The sequence below is a fragment of the Aethina tumida genome, chromosome 6 (assembly GCF_024364675.1).
Source record: "Aethina tumida isolate Nest 87 chromosome 6, icAetTumi1.1, whole genome shotgun sequence".
Lineage (NCBI taxonomy): Eukaryota > Metazoa > Arthropoda > Insecta > Coleoptera > Nitidulidae > Aethina > Aethina tumida.
In genome coordinates this window covers 817,486-830,146 of record NC_065440.1, presented here as the reverse complement: position 1 = coordinate 830,146, position 12,661 = coordinate 817,486, and the positions used below count along the sequence as shown (strand labels likewise).

The 12,661-nt window shown below is 28.3% G+C and overlaps 1 protein-coding gene across 1 annotated transcript; it reads left to right on the top strand.

The window, feature by feature from the left end:
• Nucleotides 1-861: 861 nt before the first annotated feature.
• On the top strand, nucleotides 862-1,823 carry LOC126265924 (phenoloxidase-activating factor 2-like). The gene is made up of 4 exons (XM_049968836.1): nucleotides 862-945; nucleotides 987-1,159; nucleotides 1,226-1,247; nucleotides 1,299-1,823. Exons 1-4 carry the CDS (start codon nucleotides 862-864, stop codon nucleotides 1,821-1,823), a joined length of 804 nt encoding a protein of 267 aa, XP_049824793.1.
• Nucleotides 1,824-12,661: the final 10,838 nt, after the last annotated feature.

The following is a 12,661-nucleotide window of genomic DNA, read 5'->3' as shown; positions in this document are numbered from 1 at the left end:
TTGTAAAATTAAAAGAATGGACATCTCGTGGCAATAGTTAAAAAAAGTTTTTAGAAGAAATAATTTTTCTACAGAAGCTACGAAGTACGGGAAAATTAATGAATCGGAAGCAATAAAAAAAAATTGAAGAATACAATAAAATTGTAAAGACTGCTGGTTTATTTTGTAGATGTTCTTCATTGATATTTAGAAGATTCACCTGATGGTATCAAATTTTTTTAAAGTATATTGTGTATTTTTATAATAAATTTTCAGAAATTATTTCTGAGGACGAAATTGTGGAAGACCTTCAACACTGAATGTTCATTAGAAGAGGCGATTATAAGAAAACAAATACCCAATTTGGCAATGAAATACAATAATATAGAACTTAGGAAATATCACGAATATTACTTTCAGATACAAGGTCAATTAAATATTATTGAAGCTAATCTGTCCTATTTTATTGAATATTCAGGACCAAAAAATAAACTTTAGGTTATTAAATAGAAGACGGCGAAATTTAAAATGTTTAGATGCGCCATACATCAGGAAAAGAGAACAAAAAAAATGATAATTTAATAGAATAATTTTTAAAATAATTTGTTTCACTGCGCTCCATTCTTATAAACTCCATTCAAATTACCAAGTTTACGCATTAGTTTACTGTAATTATAAGCCCAAAAATATTGTATATAAAAAGTATTTTCACTTTAATTTATTATATTGAACAATAAGCAGAATTTTCTGTTTAGATTTCTAGGTAAAAAATGTACCATTTGAATAATTTGACAAAAACTATTTAAATAATGAGATAAAAATATATCACATAAATTTGATTAATGATGAATAATCAATTAACTTTTATAATTTTTTTAAAAAATGTGTATTAATTTTGAATTCCACGGGCGGTACAGATTCACGTTAGTGGACCATACAGACCACACATTCCTGCTCCAAACCCAGGTGCAAACTTAAGAGGACAATGCGGTACCATACATTTGCAGGGCATCAATGACCGTATCAAGAATCCAGTCTATGTTGACGGAGACAGTGAATTTGGAGAATACCCATGGCAAGTTGCAATCTTAAAGAAAGATCCCAAAGAAAGCGTGTACGTTTGTGGTGGTACACTGATCGACTCCCTTCACATCATTACTGCGGCTCACTGCGTTAAAAGGTAAGATTATTAAATTGTGGATTAATTAATTAATTAATTTGGTTTTTAATGAAAATATTTTCACAGTTACACCCCTCATGACTTGAGAGTTCGTCTTGGTGAATGGGACGTAAACCACGATGTGGAATTCTATCCGTAGATCGAAAGAGATGTTTCGCTGGTTCAGGTCCATCCTGAATTCTACGCTGGAACGCTTTACAACGACTTGGCTATTCTACGAATGGACAAACCGGTAGACTGGACCAAACACCCACACATCAGCCCTGCCTGTTTGCCAAATCCACACGACGACTACACCACAGGCACAAGATGTTGGACCACCGGCTGGGGAAAAGATGCCTTTGGAGACTTTGGCAAATACCAAAACATTCTTAAGGAGGTCGACGTGCCAATTATTAATCACGGCATTTGTGAGAGACAAATGAAACAAACCAGATTGGGATACGACTTCCAACTGCACCCAGGATTTATTTGCGCCGGTGGCGAAGAAGGCGAAGATGCTTGCAAAGGAGACGGAGGTGGTCCGATGGTTTGTGAACGTGGAGGTACCTGGCAAGTTGTTGGTGTTGTCAGTTGGGCTATTGGCTGTGGTCAACCAAGCGTTCCTGGAGTGTACGTTAAAGTTGCTTACTATCTCGACTGGATCAGGCAAATCACTCAGTGATATTAGATAGTTTGTGATTGTGAGTACTTAATTTATGTATAGATTTAGGTTTTATCTTATTTTTGTACAGTTATTATAGGATACTGATGTGATAGAGTCAATTTTATATAAATTATTTGCTTATGTTTTATTTATATTCAACTACGGTACAATAAAGTATTAATTTAGCAATTTACGTTTTATTATTTGAAAAATATCATTCTTAAGATTAAAAGGACTTTTTACATTAAGTAGAAGTAATCAATTTGTCTATTAAAGCCACTGAATATAGAATATTCATGAGCAATTAAAAATTTTAATTCTTATTATCTATTGTATTGAAATAAATTATGATAGAAAATATGAAGGAAATTAACAAAAACTATTAAACTACTAAATTAATATAATTTACTTCAGCAGATTAAATAAAAATAGAAGAGAGGCTAAAAAAATATTTGTCCGTAGAAGTTACTTCAGCAGATTAAATAAAAATAGAAGAGAGTCTAAAAAAAAAATTGTCCATAGAAGTTAATTAGCTAAATCAATTCTTCAATTCAGAAAAATTCCTCAAACGAATTTACTTTTACAAAAAGGAAAAAATAAATGATACTTAAAACATATTTTAATAATTATTAATTTAATGGTTGATTCCTATATGTAAAATATGTTAAAATATCACTACAGTTTATAACTATTAATAATATAATAATACAATTAATTATAATAATAATTTAATAGCTATTAATAATATAAAAGAAGAATTTACTCTTTATTTTTTTTTAAATGAAGTGGATAATTTCTTCATAGTTTTTTTATGAAGAATATTTGGTTCAATTATATAAGAACAAAAAATATGTTTATATATAAAATCAAATGTCACTATTTAGTAAAAAAATTTTCTTATAGGTTGTGTAAAAAATACCATTTTATACTTGTATGTAATGGAGCAATATAACAAGGAAACGGCATACTGCATTTCCAAAATGAGCAACTGTTTTACTGTTTTTGAGAAATTTACATTCACTGAAATCACAGATTATATATACTGAAATCAGTGTTTAAATATTTTTACCCGTAATTCTTTTATCTCACTTACCCTCATTCTCGTATGAGCTGTAACAGAGATGGTACATTGTGACGTCATCAGATTAATTTGTATCTCTACCTAGCACGGTAAATTGAGTTTGCCTGTCTGCCATATTCTACGCTCTGAGCACGAGGTAGAAGAAGAAGAAGAAGAAGAAGAAGAGTTTTGTTTGGCGATTTAGGGACTCTCATTTTACATCTTTGCCACGAAGTATAGATATAAGGAGTCCGAACGTAATGTTAAATAAATGGTAGCATTTTAGGGGACAAAAGAATCTTTTGCCGGTAGAGCGCGCCAGTTTCGAAGAAGTACTCGTTTAAATCTTTACGCGGGTAATCTTGTTGATACTGACAGCTCTGAAAATATTATTTCGAAAAATGTGAAATAAAATGTAAGTTTCAGGAAATTTTGAATCAAACTATATTATTAAAAAAATAAATTAATGTTATCAACAGGTTTTTAAGAATTAAAATTATAGTTTATTTTTTGTCTCTACGTGTAAAAATAATATACCAGCACAAACTTGTGAGCATCTACAAAAATAAAAAACAAAGGACCAATGCAATTTTTAACCTAGTATTTGAGATCTTATTTGTCAGAGAGTGATTGTATTATTTATTATTGATTAATTAATGTGTCTGTCATGTGCCAGTTCCACTACAAAAAAAGGTTCTTAACAAACCGCTCATTAATTGTGAAACACAATCCATTGAAGAGATATTCACACCCATATCAATCGGAATATTTGTTTTTGCATTGGTAATCTATAACATAGTAATAATTTCATAGTGCTATTCAAGTCATTAATTCTATTTCAGCTTCTTACTGTAACTTTTAAATTTATATCAAATTTTGCATGACAAACTAGTTCCAATTTCGAATTTATATATGATAAAGAAATATTCGCATTTTTAATTATTGTCCAACTCCAATTTTTGCGTAATGGTTGAGCTTCCAGAGTTTTTTTTATGAAATAAAAAGAAAACTTCTCAGGCTCATTCGTTGTCTCAGGCCCAATTACTTCGTTTAGGGGTTCATTAACAATACTTGTCTCAATAGCATGTAAGCTACAGTCACTAACTACATCCTCGATAATTATATCAGAAGTATTTAGAGAAACATCATCTGATAGCAAGCTCTCATTATTTTCTTTATCGTTATTAGCTCTATTACACTTTGGTACAGTTTTTTTCGTAGATGAACTTTCTCATAATCATACACGTATATACTACCATCCGCTAAAATCTCCTGATTACTTTTAATCACATCTTCTGGATTAAAATGTAATTCGCATACGTAACTAGTAGTTTTTAAATCTTGATTAACAGCAAAGTTCCATTTCTTACGCATTTCATCATCCTATAAAAAAAATAATTACTTCTTAATTACACAAGATACATAAAATAATAATATTTTTCAAATTATATTTTAACATAGCGCAAATTTATAAATAAAATATTTATTAACAACACTGATTTTTAATACTATTTTTAGGTTACTCACTTTCGGCACTTTGAATAAACCCACTTTCCCTACATTTTTACTTGCCTTTCGGCCACTGTGGCAACCATGAACAGCACAACACCTTCCCATTTTTTTATTAAGACTATTTTTAAAGAATTAAATTAATATTTTAATAATTTCAACATTTGCGAGCCAGCGCGTATTTACGTGTGACAATAATAAAACATCGGTACGTCGTGAACATTTGCGCAGCCAGTGGCAGAAAAGAGAACTATGATCTGGGTTTAATTTTGTATACCACGAATACTGCGGAAGAGCCTATACCGTTCGGACTCCTTATATCTATACTTCGTGATCTTTGCTTAGCTTTGATGCGACATAAGTACCAGGGGGAGCCAAGCGAATAGGGACGGAGGGGCAACAGCCGATGATAGACGTTCGGAATCGTCGAAAAGGCACGACCTTTATGTCTGGGGTTGTAGGGATTTTTTATGTTTAATTTTAAAAATTAGTCATGGAAATTCCCCAAAAATTTCCGAGATGTATAGGGAATATTTAGTGATTTTAGTTAGAGGAAATAATTTACTAGATTTTAGAATGGCGAAAATTCAGTAGTTTTTAGGTTAGAGAAGTATATAGTCTTTAAAGAGAGCGTGGTCGGGGAATGTTAGTACTTTGAGAAAGTATATTTCTGGTAAGAATCTTTTTATATTCCACTATATGTAATTTAATTGTTTGTATTTGTTATTGTATATTATTTTACATAGCTTGTAAGAATGCTGTTTATTTAAATTGTTCAGTCATTGAATTTAATGTAAAATTTTTCTTAATTCATTTTATTCTTGCTGGTTAGTTATTATTTTTGCCAAATTTCATAAAGTTCTTATACAGCAGTTGTAATAATTACATTACGGTTTTAGGTTAGATGACCTCTTGAAAAGATGTGTCTTTAAGGAACCCCAGTGCAAAAAATACTTTTGAGGTATATATATAATATTAATATAATATAATAAATTTTATAATGGATTTTTCTCAGCAATTTCTAGTTTTTGGTTATAATAGTAAATATTGTAGTTATTCTAAATGTTCTAACAAAAATCTTATTAATGTTAAAAATTTCCATTTTAAGTCTTTTTCCTGTTCTACTACACATTTTTACAGTTCTTTCTACTTCTATTAATAATGTTCAAGTATCCAAAATTCCTAGTTCTAGTTTTTGCCCTATTCTTTCAAATCATTCATATGGTAAATCTGTATCTTCCGTCTGTGTTAAAACTTCAATAATGCTGAGAAGAATTCTTTGTTGTATAAGATGCATCGAAATACTATTTCTAAAATTTAAAAATTAAAAGCTTAAATTAAGATTCGAAAACATTTGTTCTGATTTAAATCTGGTTATATAGTATGTATATTTTAATGTTTTTTATTTTTACCATTGGTATATAATAAAGTTTATGTGAAATATTTAATTGTTTTGTTTTTATATACCTTTGGAAAAACCTAACCTAACATTTGAAATTGAAAATTTTAAATGAAAGGTTTCCCGCCCTAAAAAAGTGACAGATAAACAAAAAAATATCTAATATGTAAGAAAAGGCAACACTGCATTCAAAATGACAACATGGCTACATCCCGAAATTCTGCCCAGTCATGTTTCTCGTTTATAACATTGAGTTGGTACTTCTTAAGCTTTCTATGTAGGTTTTCTATGGTCGCGACCGCGAAGTATAGATATAAGAAGTCCGAACGGTATAGGCTTTTCCGCAGTATTCGTGGTATACAATATTAAACCCATATCATAGTTCTCTTTTCTGCCACTGGCTGCGCAAATGTTCAGGAGGTACCGATGTTATTATTATTATCACACGTAAATACGCGCTGGCTCGCGAATGTTGAAATTATTAAAATTATAAAACTAAGTATAAAATATTAATTTAATTATTTTAATTTTCAGAGCTGTTAGTATCAACAAAATTACCCGTATAAGGATTTAAACAAGTACTTCTTCAAAACTGGCGCGCTCTACCGGCAAAACATTCTGTTCCCTAAAATGCTACCATTTATTTAACATTACGTTCGGACTCCTTATATCTATACTTCGTGGTCGCGACCATAGAAAACCTAAGAAATACAAACCCAATGTTATAAAAGAGAAACATTACTGGGCTCAAGGCTAAGTGGCGGATTGCCAAATGTAAGAATACGCGATGTTGCCATTTATTTTTATTACATATACCTTTTTTAAATAATCTTAAAAGAGCGGGAAATTGTATAATATTCAATTTTGTTTATAGGTTCCGTTCTATACTATAGAAAAATAAAACAATTATATAATTAATATGATCTTTATTATACTTACATAATGAAAAAACAGAAAATAAAAAATACATATTATAACATACTTAAAAAGAATAATAACTGATACATACTCAAAAAGAACAAAATGTTACAAAAAATAAAAATATGGAAGTGAAAAATGATTTCACAGTCATAAAACGATACTACAACACTAGAATGCTAAAAGAGATTTGTTTGGAGTTGATATTAAAAAATTATTCAAACTGTAATTGTAATTAAATATGAATAAGAATATTTTTTATTAATCTAATCGGGAAGTGAAGTTTGCTAAGAAAATCCCATTGCAGAATAGAATAGAATATATGTAAAATTATTATCACAGTAAAATTTTTACTAATAAGAACTCAAGCATAATTTTATCAAAGTTCTGACCAAACCTGAAAATTATATTGTATTAATAACAAATAATAAAAAATGAATAAAAGGATAAATGATAAATTAGATAAAACTAAAAACAAGAACTAAATAAATAAATTTCGGGACATTGAATGTGATGAACAATTAAAAAACAAAAATAAATGACATTGCTATTCATAAAATAATATACACTAACAAATGCAAAGATAAATATACATACATAGGTAATGTTGTGTTTGCGGTTGATAAGTATGAACCTATGCAGAACGTACGTCGCTATCTGACCGCTTTACTTCTAATTTGCGGGCGGTGTTGCCAATTTGTGTTATAAGTCGTATTTGGAGAAATTATAATTTATTTTTATTTGACATTATATCATGCCTTTGTTGTGGCAAATAATACGAAAGAAATGAAACGAAACAATAAATACGGAATTAAAATTTATTGTAAGAGAGGATATTGTTGTCTAATGCACTTAAGTATGGCATTGAAATGGTCCCCGTTTCGGAATTTATTTCTCCAAATAAATTCATGCATATATGAGAGAAATAAATCATCTGTAGTTCCAAATTGGTGACGAAGTTTCCTTTTGCATCGCATCCATATGTTCTCAACATTTTGAGTATGAACCATATTATTTTCAAGATGAACGAAATTTTGCTGGTGGCTATTTTCAAAAAAAAAAAAAAAGAAATGGAAACCTAACGTAACCTAACCTGACCTATTTTTTTTCAGAAGGTTTGTAAAAAGTAGAATATAAAAAAATTGTCAATAATGTAATTTGTCAATTTTTGTTGAATTTTTGAAAATTTTGTAATTTTTATTAAATTTAATATTAACAATTTTTTTTGATGAACTTTCTGAAAAAAATATAGGTCAGGTTAGGTTATATTAGGTTTTTATTTATTTATTTTTTTTGAATATATTCTATTTTTGTTGAACTTATTGAGAAAAATAGGCACACAGTATTAAAAAAATGGTTTATAAAAATTTCAATGAAAAATCTCATTAGTCAATATTTTTCAACTTAAAATTGAATTTTCTATAAGAAAATCTTAATTTTTTACTTGTTGAAAACATACTCTTCGGCGCGAGTACAATATTTTGAAAAAAATAATAGGAAGAATGTCTTTCTTTCTATTTTTAACAAAAGTTTTAAATGAAACATAAATGTAAAGCTAAATATTACATATAATCTCCAATTTTAAAGAAAAGTATACTAACCTAAATAATTAAATATAAGTATTTAATTATTTAGGTATTTTATTATTATTTTTATACCCAAATAATTAAATATACAATAAGTATTTAATTATTTAGGTATTATTAAAAAATGCTGTGATTAAAGAAAAACTAGTTAGAAATTTTATATAAAATTTGGTACTTCATTTGAGACTTCAATTACCTCAAAAAATAACTTGATTAAAATTTAAGAACGAAATAACAATGCTGAAAATAATCAAATAATAATAAGTACATTTTAATAGAATAGACATATAAAAATACCATTAACAAATAAAACTATGTAAAAATACAAATACATAAAACGAGGCACAAGACACAAAAGCGCAAAGACTAATAAGAAAATAATGAAACGAAATGTGCATGGCAACACAGCGTATGAAGCTCACGCTGGTTGTCGGTGACGTACGTTGGGGATATACCCATACTTATCAACCGCAAACACAACATTACCCACACATACAAATGACATAAATTAATTAAAGGGTACTTACAACATAAATTGTTTCAAAAACAATTTGTAATGAATTTATTCTTTTTTCTATAACCTATAAACTACTAAGAAAGCACGCCGTGAATCTGGGGAAATATTACTGTCAATTTTAGAAATTTCTATAACCAAATTACTAAATGTAAATACTAAAATCCCCAGTTTTTCATGTTTCCACCAGATGACAGAGGTTGACCTTTGACCCCACTTTCGTCTCAGAATCGTGCATTTCCACCGCGGCCGCACGAGTATGTTCGGCTGCTGCCCACTCGTCCCTATTCACTTGGACCCCCATGGTCGCGACCAGTGTGGCCATTCAGCAAACCGTACCCCTCTCTGAACTTGATATTTTCGTGAGACACGTTCGGCACGGTGTCATATCATTGCAATAAAGTATCATCCGATTAAATGCGAAGGGTACCCGTACGCGCCCGAAGTTCTCGTGTTCCCACTCAAAATTTTCGCGCGTAACGTAGGACGGCTCGTTATTTAGGGTTTATTAAACATGTGGAATTTTTAATAATCAAATATAAATAGAAATTAATTTCAACGGTATATATGTAAGGGATTGTAAGCACTACTTTGAATAATCATCTGTTTGACAATAGTTGTCAATGAATAATGTAACAGTTGTATGTATTGGGTTATTAATCTGGGATAGATTTCTAAATGATAATTTATCACAGGGTTTAAATCTTTATATAACGTTAACATTTTTAAGTCAAAACAGTTGGAAACATATTTGTAGTACATTAATGTTTATTATTTGCTTGATGTAGTTATATATAACGAACATGTTAATGAAGAATGTATATAAATTAAAACATGTTTGGGTGGGATTGAAAGTAAGTATTAATGTAATAATATTAGTTAAAATTTGTAAGCAACAAAAATTAATATGGTAATTAACAACTAACTGTTAATCAATCCTATTATTAGTAATTTAATTTAATAAACTAAATAAATCATAAGAAAATAAATCTAAAACTATTTGACTAAGATCACGTAATATCACCTTGGTGGATAATTTGAAATATAAAGATAATTTAACATTGAATAGTTCTTATTTAAATCATTTTACCTTATATAGGGATACAATTACCAATAATAATAATCTGAAGCATTTATTGTCATCTGCACAACAATTACAGCTTTGTAAAATAAAATATCGTATTATAAAGGCTAAAATATGAATTATAATATATTATAACATATATTTAAATATACATATTATCTCTATTATATGGAGCTGAAATACTTATTCAAATTAGACATTTTACCAAATTTTTTTATATAATTAATTATCTTATTGATACAGATCTTGCCTCGTAATTATACACAAATTTACCTTTAAACATAATCCCGTACCAAATTTCAACAATATGTCTAATTGAATTCCCTCCAATTAAATGTCTTTTTTCACTGAATGAAGATAAATGGGGGAGAACCGGTGCTAAAATACATATTCAACTTAGATTTTTTCAACAATATATTTTGTTAATTTTAATTACTTAAGTTAGGTTAGGTTAAGTTAGGTTAGGTTAGGTTAGGTTAGGTTAGGGTAGAATTTGCTGTATAAACTTGGTAGAAAATAACCTAAGTTTGACCATTAATATCTTTGTTATTAAAGAATTTAATAATTTTAAAACAAGAAACAAATATCAGTTAACTTTTTAATTTAATATATCTTGAGTATACGATAATATTAGTCATATATTTTATTTTTATATACGTTTGTTGTGTTACATATATTTACAAGCATTACAATAATTGAACATAACAATTTTTTGTAACGAATATTAAAATTTTTAAAAATTTGAACATTGAAAATGTATGGATATATATAACACATAAACAAAATAACAGGGAAAAATTCACGAGGTATTACTTACAATAATAAATAAAATTATTGAAAGTAATTGTGACTTAAAATTACTTGGTCACATTAATTATTAATATCATATTTGTTTTAAAATTTATTTATAAAATTTTACACTTTGTACATAATGTTTAAAAAGTATTGAAGTTCAATATTTTTTTATTAAAATTATTAAACAAATTTTTAGTCTGGAGTAGTTAATATTAAAATAACTTCATAAACCGTGTCATTAATTTATAAACGAAGATTCTTCCTATGTTGACATAAACAATACTTAATTTTACTCCAAAAAAGATTTATATCTGCCTCGCATATTACAAAATATCTACGCATTTCCATCAGATTTATCAAGATTTGTATATTCTACGGTTTGCTATAATGAACACGCAGTTTTTGGTCGTCAGCTCCGGTCCAAATCCGTCGCGCCGCTGTTCGCAGAAAGCCATCGCGCGGCCGGCTTTCGTATGCCTTCGCATTTATTCGTCAAAAGTCGAGACTTAAGCGAATGATATGGACCCTTCATTATCAACGAAGTAAACAAGCGTTTTGTCTGTTTCTTGTAGCGTTACACAAACTTGAATATATTGAACTCGATGCGAATCTTCAACATTGTTGTTGATATATAATTTGATTTAATATATAATTCGTGATATTCACAGTCGTTGTTGTTAAAAGCAGTTTCGTAATGTAATCCCTTTATTGATCAGGCCTATCAGACTGTGACGAATTGTTTGAATTGTTCTTAATAAAAACTATGTTTTAAGAAAGTAAAAAAAAATATAAAACATTCGTTAATTTATACATAAATTATCTATTCTACGTTACTAAAGGTTAATTTACTTCGATGATAAATTATAATTCATTGATGCAAAGAACGGATTGTCAGTAATTTCAATAACGTTCGTTAATTTATATATACATATTTATTTTATGGAAATTATACAAGGTTATTTATTACTAACAATATTAATTAAAAGTAAAGTAAAACACAATAATATTACTATGTAGCTTAATATTAGGATTAAAACTAAGTCTTACATGATTTAATTAATTTAATAATAAAACTATCTATCTTAGACCTTAGAACTAGCATAACAAATGTAAAATTAAATATTTATTATAAGTTTGTACACAAATGTAGTATTCGGAATATTTATATTACAATACCAAATACATTCTCCATGAAGATTGACACAATTTTTTATGTGAACCAATTTTCAAAGCACTTTGCCTTTCAAAACAAGCGTTTAAAAGCTTGCTAAATTAAGGGCTATTAGTTTTTATATGTCTTTTAATCGCAGACAGATTTATCACTTTGTATGACTTGTCACAAACTTTGCAACGATAAAGATATTTATTGTTTGGATCTTCCTCAATGCAAGATCCGACAAATTTTAGCCAAGTTTTCTTAAATTCTACCATTTTAATAATCTGTGAAACAAAATAAAAAAAAATTAAAAACGTAACAAATACCGAGATATTAATATATTTAAACACATTTTACTAATTTGGATTTCTTTTTAAAACCAAACATTTTTCTGTTTTGTCGATCAATCAATAAATTCATAGATTAAATTTAATAATTATTTATAAAATCTTACCTCTACACCAATTCCCCTATTTAATAAATAATATAACACTTCAAGGTTCAAGTTATAAAATGATTCTTTATTAAAACAGTCAAATAATCATATTTAATTATATTGTTTGGTTCAAATTAATTTAAAATTTTCGTTCTCGACTTACGCGGGTGCCATTCATTTAATGATGAATCGGGCACGGACTGCCACAGTTCCAACAATCCCTAGCTCTTTAGAACAACTTGCAGAGTTCTTGCGAATGGAACGGTAAGTTATCTATATAAAATAATTTTTTTATGGTACGTTTTCTTTTCATATTCAATATATTCATATATTAATATAATTTTTTGTCACCTATTTTGTTCTTTTTTTATTTCATAACTTACTTTAGGAGAATTCTAA